Source organism: Henckelia pumila, chromosome 4 (genome assembly GCF_033568475.1).
Source record: "Henckelia pumila isolate YLH828 chromosome 4, ASM3356847v2, whole genome shotgun sequence".
In the NCBI taxonomy this organism is placed as follows: Eukaryota; Viridiplantae; Streptophyta; class Magnoliopsida; order Lamiales; family Gesneriaceae; genus Henckelia; species Henckelia pumila.
The window spans coordinates 24,251,098-24,260,195 of record NC_133123.1 but is presented as its reverse complement, the minus strand read 5'-3'; the positions used below and the strand labels follow the sequence as shown (position 1 = coordinate 24,260,195).

The 9,098-nt window shown below is 36.1% G+C and overlaps 1 protein-coding gene and 1 non-coding gene across 2 annotated transcripts; one reads left to right on the top strand and one right to left on the bottom strand.

Annotated features, from left to right (window-relative positions):
• Positions 1-1,812: 1,812 nt before the first annotated feature.
• On the bottom strand, positions 1,813-5,010 carry LOC140860690 (uncharacterized). The gene is made up of 7 exons (XM_073263697.1): positions 4,930-5,010; positions 4,318-4,782; positions 3,496-4,233; positions 2,725-3,309; positions 2,482-2,670; positions 1,885-2,379; positions 1,813-1,818 (listed from the first exon to the last, which is right to left on the bottom strand). The coding sequence occupies exons 1-7, from the start codon at positions 5,008-5,010 to the stop codon at positions 1,813-1,815; spliced, it is 2,559 nt and encodes an 852-aa protein (XP_073119798.1).
• A 229-nt stretch (positions 5,011-5,239) lies between these two features.
• LOC140869892 (small nucleolar RNA R71) lies at positions 5,240-5,345 on the top strand. Its single transcript, XR_012146882.1, has one exon. It is a non-coding gene; the product is annotated as a small nucleolar RNA R71 (small nucleolar RNA).
• The last annotated feature ends 3,753 nt before the right edge of the window (positions 5,346-9,098 follow it).

Here is a 9,098-nt window from a genome sequence, read left to right as displayed (position 1 = left end):
TGGATTGTGGGCTTTAAGGAGTTAGAGTCCTGATATAATTATAACTTAATCCAGTCTAGAAATTATCTATAAATAGGACTGCAGTGTTCAAAAATTGTGTGTGATTTTCAGTCTTGAATTTTCGAAAATCAGTCTAGATTATTCAAGAGGAATTTCGAAATTCTCTGTCCCTTTCGGAGAAAATTCGGCTTGTGATTTTTATGAAAAATTACAATCTGAATTAACAGATCATATCTGTTTATTCTCTACGCAAACTTCTGATTGATTTCTAGTGCAGTCAATCAGAGGGTTTTGTTTTCTATTCGTGGACCTGATTGAAGAAACGTTCGTTCATCAGTTCTGGGGATATACAACAAGAGCAGATTAAATTCTGTTGGTGCCCATAATCTTGCTTCGAGATTTCAAGGTAAAATATTTAATAGTGATTATTTGTTTTACTTACACAAATTTAATCGTAAAGTTTTGATACCCAGATATGGAATCGTTCCATATTAATAAAATAAATTTTTAAACTTCCGCTGCACCGGGTATCAATTCTAATTGATCTGAACACCGTTTTCCAACAAGCCCAACTTTTCTGGAGTGTTTATGCAGGGTCTATCAAATCAACTTTCTCCATGTTCCGCACTTCATTGCCAAAGTAATGTTTCAACCTCTGCCCATTGACTTGAAAGGTTTGACCATTGTGACAGCTCAGTTCAATGGCTCCATAGGAATGCACTTTCACCACGGTGAACGGACCAGACCATCTTGATTTTAACTTACCTGGAAATAATCTGAGGCGAGAATTAAACAATAATACATGCTGTCCAGGCTCGATTTATCTCTTCAGTAATATTTTGTCATGCCACTTTTTGGTTTGTTCTTTGTAGAGCTTGGCATTTTCGTATGAATGATTACAAAACTCCTCGATCTCATGTAACTGCAACAATCGCTCTTCACAGGCAGGTTTCAGATCAAAATTCAACTTTTTCACTGCCCAATATGCTCGATGCTCCAACTCTACTGGCAGATGACATGTTTTACCAAAGACCAACCTGTATGGCGACATGCCAATCGGAGTTTTAAACGCAGTCCGGTATGCCCATAGTGCATCATCCAACTTTATTGCCCAATCCTTCCGGTTCGTGTTGACAGTCTTTTCCAGAATTTGCTTAATTTCCCGGTTGGATATTTCAGCTTGCCCATTTGTTTGAGGATGGTATGCACATGCCACTTTATGCCTAACACCATATTTTGTTAGTAATGAATTAAAGATTTTATTGCAAAAATGCGTACCTTCATCATTGATAATGGCCCTTGGAGTTCCAAATCTCGTGGAAATATTTTTCTGTACAAACTGCACAACTACACGAGCATCATTAGTGGAGGTGGCGATTGCTTCCACCCATTTCGAGACATAATCAACAGCCAATAAAATATAAGATTTCCCAAAAGATATAGTAAATGGTCCCATAAAATCAATTCCCCACACATCAAATAATTCAACTTCTGAAATATTGGTGAGAGGTAATTAATGACACCTAGATATATTTCCCATCCTTTGACATCTATCACATGATTTTACCAAGGTATAACTGTCTTTGAATAAATTTGGCCAATAAAAACCAGACTGAAGTATCTTGGCGACTGTCCGTGTGGCTCCAAAGTGACCACCATACGGTGCAGAATGACATTGTTCCAAAATTTATTTTGCTTCAGTTTCGTCCACACATCTCCTTATCCCTTGGTCTGAACACTTCTTGTACACAAACGGATCATTCCACAGATAAAACTTGACATAATGGAAAAATTTCTTCCTTTGGTGATGATTTAGATCTGGAGGCAAAACACCACAAGTAAGAAAATTAGCAAAGTCAGCAAACAAGAAAGTTTAGAATTTACCTCAAAAAGATGTTCATCAGGAAATTGCTCCTTGATGAGTTCATATTCAGCTTTTCCTTCCAACTCCAAGCGAGACAGATGATCCGCCACTAAATTCTGACTCCCTTTCTTGTCTCTAATTTCAAAATCAAACTCTTGTAGTAAGAGTATCCACCGAATCAATCTTGGCTTGGCATCCTTCTTGGCATATAGATAGCGAATTGTTGCATGGTCTGTATAAACAATTACTTTAGAGCCAATGAGATAGGACCTGAATTTGTCGACAGAAAACACCACAACCAACATCTCTTTTTCAGTAGTAGTGTAATTTTTTTGGGCTCCGTCAAGAGTGCGGCTGGCATAGTAAATTGCCCGAAACATTTTATCTCTTCTTTGTCCCAAAACTGCTCCCACAGCATAATCGCTGGCATCACACATCACTTCAAACGGCTCCTTCCAGTCAGGCACAATCATAATAGGCGCAAAAATTAATGCCTCCTTGATCTTTGTGAATGCCTGCAAACACGCATCATCAAAAATAAAAGATGTGTCTTTTTCTAATAAATTACACAAAGGTTTAGTAATTTTAGAAAAATTTCTGATAAAACGGCGATAGACCCCGGCGTGTCCCAAGAAGCTTCTAATGGCTTTCACATTATTTGGCGGTGGAAGCTTTTCAATCGCAACCACTTTTGCTCGATCCACCTCAAGCTCATTAGATGACACTTTATGCCCAAGTACGATGCTTTCTTGCACCATGAAGTGACATTTTTCCCAGTTAAGAACTAGATTTTTCTCTTGGCAATGCTGCAAAACAAGGGTCAGATTGTGAAAACAATGATCAAAAGAAGACCCAAACACAGAAAAATCATCCATTAAAGTTTCCATAACTTCTTCCACCATGTCAGAAAAAATTGCCATTATGCACCGCTGAAAAGTAGCCGGTGCATTACACAAACCAAATGGCATTCTCCTAAAAGCATATGTACTATAGGGACATGTGAAAGTTGTTTTCTCTTGATCCTCTGGCTCTATAGCAATTTGATTGTAGCCAGAATAGCCATCTAAAAAACAGTAATGTTTATAACCTGCCAACCTATCAAGCATCTGATCAATAAAAGGAAGAGAAAAATGATCTTTCATAGTAGCCTTATTCAACCTTCTATAATCAATGCAAACTCTCCAATCAGTAACGGTACGAGTCGAAATCAACTCGTTTTTCTCATTTTTTACCACAGTCATACCTCCTTTTTTTGGCACAACCTGTACTGGCGACACCCAAGAACTGTCAGATATAGCATAAATAATACCAGAATTCAATAATTTCGACACCTCAACTTTTACTACTTCTTTCATCGCAGGATTTAACCTCATTTGATGATCAACATAAGGACTATACGACTCCTCCATTAAAATCTTATGCATGAAAATATTGGGACTAATTCCCTTGATATCAAAAATAGACCAACCCAAAGCAGGTTTAAATTTTCTCAAAACTCTTAATAATTTATCTTTTTCATCATGAGTAAGAGAAGATGAAATAATTAACGGGTTAGTCGAATTTTCTCCCAAAAATGCATAACATAAATGACCACGCAGTTCTTTCAATTCAGGAGTAGAAGAAACTGGTACCTCTTTTTTTACTTCCTCAGAAAATTCTTTAATTTTGTCTTGGCCATCTTTTTCCTTTGGCAAACTTTCAAGAGCAAGAATTTGCTCTCTAAGTTCCCAATCATCCCCCTCAAATTGGGTTATGGAATTAATTAAGCACCTTGCCAAAGCGTCCTCCAATTCCAATCCTGCACAAAAATTATTCTCATAAGAATTAGATAAATCAATGCGATTACAAGAATGTACCTCATCTTTGTATTTCATGGTTTTATAGATATTAAACGTGACAGCTTCACCACCAACTCGTAGAGATTCACCATCCTGCACATCAATTAACGCTCTCCGCAAAATTAGAGGGACATCTTGATCTCCTTCCATGTCAAGCACTACAAAGTCAGCAGGAAAAATAAATTTATCTACTTTTACCAAAACGTCTTCCACAACTCCTCGAGGATATGTCAGAGAACGGTCTGCCAACTGCAGAGTAATCGTGGTTGGTTTCACCTCGCCAAGCTCCAAAGACCTAAAAATAGACAAAGGCATTAAATTAATACTTGCACCTAAATCACATAATACCCTATTAACAGTCGCACCACCAATAATACAAGGAATAGTAAAACTCCCTGGATCTTTCAATTTCTGTGGCAGTTTCTTTTGCAGGATGGCGCTGCACTCCTCTGTCAACTTCACTGTTTCAAACTCTTCAAGTTTTCTCTTCCTTGCCATCACATCCTTCATTAATTTAGCATAATGCGGCATCTGCTCCAAAGCATCAACGAATGAAATATTTATATGGATTTTCTTGAAGATGTCAAGAAACTTAGAAAATTTTTCATCCAACACTTTCTTCTTGAACCGCTGAGGATATGACAGAATAGATTTTGGCACAGACGGTTTCTCAAGCACAACTGCAGACTTGCTGGAATTTTTTTTATCAGAATTTTTGGACTCCACCACAATCTCTTCAACTTCCTCATCATCCACTGCCTTTGGGTTATCAATCGCAAGTTCTTTACCACTTCTAAGAGTGACAACATTGCATTGCTCTCTAGGATTAACCTCAGTGTTGCTGGGAAACACATCTCTCTGTTGATTATTCAATGCATTCGCCAGTTGACCAATTTGTGTTTCAAGATTTTTTATAAAAGCGCTCACATTGGTCAAGTGCGTCTCCATACTATCCAGCTTATTCTCATTCCTCTTAAATCTTGTGGAAGACTCTGAAATAAAATTATGCACCAAATCTTCCAAAGATGCCTTACCCTCACCATTCTGAGTATTGAACCCCGGTGGAGGATTCAACACATTCTTATTGTTTGCATAGGAAAAATTCTCATGATTACGCAAACTAGGATGATACTGATTGGGTACAGGATTACCTCGATAATTGTTGTAATTCATGTTGTTCACATATTGCGCTTGCTCCACACTCTCAAATCCATCAGCAGAATTTACGGCAGTCGGCAGTGATGCTGTCTCAGTAGAACTTTGATTCCCTTTGGTCAGTACATCCAACTGTGTAGAAATAGTAGCCATCTGAGCAGTCAAAGCAGTGAATGCATCAACCTCATGAATTCTAGCAGGCTTTCTTATTACAGATCTCTCACTCAGCCACTGATAAATGTTAGCAGTCATTTGCTCAAGCATCTCATAAGCCTGCTCAGAAAATTTAGAAAATATTGAACCTCCAGCTGCAGCATCCACATAAATCCTCGTTGGGCCATTCAAACCATTGTAAAATAATTCGATCTATTCCCAATCCGAAAAATTATGGTTCGGACACTTCCTAAGCAATTCTTTGTACCGCTCCCAGGCTTCATACAACTGCTCAAAATATTGCTGTTTAAATGTAGTGATCTCTATTTTAAACTGAGCCGACTTAGCAGGTGGGAAATATTTAGCCAGAAATTTGGAATACTTGCTGTTTATAAAACTGAAATTTGCAAGAAATAAAATTAATTAACCACGAATTCACGAGATGAAAATTCAATAAGCGATGAATGCTAGAGGTTCGACTTCACTTGACTGTCCAAAAATATCGTCGAACAGGACTATGCAATAAATGTTGTCTCCGATGTCTTCAACATGCACGGTAACACGAGGACAACAGCAACGATCAGCCACAAAAGCTTTCTTCAGAAACCTTCGAATTCTTGAACATGATTCTTCTGAGGATGCTGTGTGAATTCTCGTCTGAAGAGATGATTTGTTTGTGCGCAAAAATCCTTTTATAGATAAGAGTTCAAGCATGAAAAAATGATTCCTTAGATAGAGTTTTACATAAATAAGGAAATAAAAATTTATTAAAAACATGACTCTATTAAGAATAATCACATATATCTTGGTAATATTTATTAACCATAATACTGCATATAAATTCCCTATCAAGATATTATTCAATTTAGGTAAAATATTTATTGGGAAAACGGCAAATTTGGTCCTGTAAATTTGTCACTTTGCGATTTTGGTCCTCTATGTTTTCATATTTTAGTTTTAGTCCTGCATGTTTCGATTTTTGGCAATTTTGGTCCTTTATATTTGAAAATGCTTACGTGTCACTGTACACGTCAGCTCCACATCAGCACTGAATTGGTGCCACGTCAGCGCCATGTCGGAAAAAGGACTAAAATTGCCAAAAATATAAATATAGCGGACTAAAACTGAAATCTAAGAATATAAAGGACTGAAATCACAAAGTGACAAACATACAGAACCAAAAAAACAATTTTCCCATATTTATTTTATAGATTTTTGATACTATATAAATATTTGAACCTAGAATATAATATCATACTTGTGCAGGTACCTTAGGGCCAAATAATCAATATAAAACATAAATCAGTTTTACAAACCAATATTAGTAATTTTTACGAAAAATACTAAACTCTAGATTTCTCAACAGATTGAAAAACTAAATTTCATCCTAAACACTTAGAACAATAAATAAATCAGACGCAACTCCCGTATGTCAAAATTTTGAAGAAACAAAAATATCGTTGAACAATACTATGCACTAAATATTGTCTCCGATTTCTTCAACATGCACGGTAACACAAGACAGCAACAACGATCATCCACAAAAACTTTCTTCAAAAACCTTCAAATTCTTGAACATGATTCTTCTCTGGATACTATGCGAATTCTCGTCTGATGAGATTATTTGTTTGTGCGCAGGAATCCTTTTATAGATAAGATTTCAAGCATGAAAATTATTTATTAGATAGAGTCCTATATAAATAAAGAAATAAGAATTTATTAGGAACATGATTCTATTAAGAATAATCACATATATCTAGATAATATTTATTAACCATAATACACATAAATTCCCTATCAAGATATTATTCAATCTAGGTAAAATATTTATTTCATAGATTTTCGATGATATATAAATATTTGAACCTAGCATATCATATCATACCAGATCTTTGTCAAAAAAATCCTTAATTTAATTCCTTTCAAGCTTAGGTAAAGATTATCAAAGAACTAATATTACACACGATTTGAGATATGACACGCTGTATTAAACATGAAAATATTTGAGATTTGACCTCTTTCCCAAAAAAATTTCATAGGAGGTCATAGTAGAACCATTTTTCAAGTACACACGATTTGAGATACGACACGCTGTATTTTAGGCTTCTGTCCAAAATGTCTTCGAGATATTCTTTGAGTTCATCGTCACCCTAGTAATCTCCTGCAACATCATATTCTTTCTTTCAGCTATGTCATTTTGTTGAAGAGTTTTTGGAACATAGAACTCATGTGATATTCCTTTCTTATCACGCAAAGCTGAAAACGATAAGTTCTCAAATTCTTTACCATGGCCAGTCCTGATTCTTCCAACCTTAGGTCATGCAGGTTAGTAATCTTTTGTGCATTTTTTTTAAAACATCAAAATTAGCAGATTTTTTTCTAATAAATCTTACACATGTAAAACATGAAATGTCATCAACACATACCAAAGAATACTTCTTACCTCCAAAACTTTCCACTTTCATGGGACCCATTAAGTCAATGTGCAAAAGTTTCAGACACCGTGTTGTTCCACAGTATTGTAACATAGGGTGTGACACATGGGTTTGCTTACCCTTTTGGCATGCACCACATACATATGGAACTCCAGACTTTAAGTTTGGCATACCTCTGAGAGATTCATACTTAAAATTTTCAAAGTCTTGAAGTTTACATGTCCTGGATTTTGGTTCCATAAATCAAGATCGTCGAGTTTCGTGTGTCTGCAAGCTATATTCTCTCCAAGTTGATAGCAATTATATGCTAATTTTCTACCTATCATAACACACATGTTAGCATTTTCAAAAATTTCACAGGTATTCTTATCAAACTTTACATGCAAGTCATCATCACACAATTGACTTATAGAGATTAAATTCGCATTTAGTCCATCGATGTGTAGCACATTGTGAAGCTTTGAGAATCCTTCTACATTCAATGTTCCTTTTCCAACAATTTTCCTTTTGCACCACCTCCATAAGACACTTTACCATTCTGTTGTTCATGTAGTCAGTAAGATGTTCTTTTGAACCTGTCATGTGACGGGAGCTTCCACCATCAAAATACCAGTTTCCTGCAGTATTAGTTTTCATTGAAGTATAAACAACAAAGCACTGAAGGTTATACTTTGGTACCTAAACTTTATTTACTGTGTGTCTCTTGTTGGTGGTGTTGCTCCTAGTGTCGTGCAACACGGGGGGCAACAAAATCTTGACTCCTAATGCATGTTGTCTTTTTTGAGTTTTCAACATAACAGTCTGATGTGACCAAGTTTGAAACAGTAATCAAACACAAAAGGGCGCTTCCATTGTATTGTCCTTTGAGCAGAAACAATCTCTTTAGATGGAATTATTTTGATTGGAAGAGCGACTAGAGGAGTGCTAGAAGTATTGTTATCTTCTTTCAAAAATATAGAAGACTCTCTAGTTTCAAACACACTATTTTTAAAAATCGAGTCCAGACTTTCCATGCAACATTTCCCATAATCAGAATAAACTCAAGCTTGGTTTTGCTAGAATTGAACTTATCAAGTGTCAGAGTTTCTTTTTCAAGCTTCATTTTTACTATGTCTAGTTCAAGATCTGTTTTGCTCATTAGTATCTCCATATTAGCCACGAAAGACTTTAGGTCAACATTTCCTTTAGAGAGAGTTATATTTAACTTGTTTAGCTTGACCCAATCAGTATACAGCTCCTCATAAAGTATCTGAACACTTTCCAGAGTAATTTCCTCAGCCACCTGTTCTTCTTGATCGCCAGAACTACCAAAATTGGATGCAGCAAAGCGTACTAACTTTTGACTTGTGTTGCACCTAGGTGTTGCAACACCGGAGGCAACACCAAATGGATTTACCTGAAAACTCTTCATTCCATTCATCAAAGCAGTTAATGAGGTATTGTAGTGACCCGCACCGTAATCACCTACTAATCAGAAGCTTAAACATGCATTTAACTTAATTAAACATAATCAGAGAAATAACAGCGAAAAATCTTAAATAAATCCTCAAATAATGATACAACCAAATCGAATATACCGAATAAAATCTTAATCTAAAACTCTTCTGAAAACTCCTGCTACCAAGCCCTGGTCACCGACCAACTACATCTCTC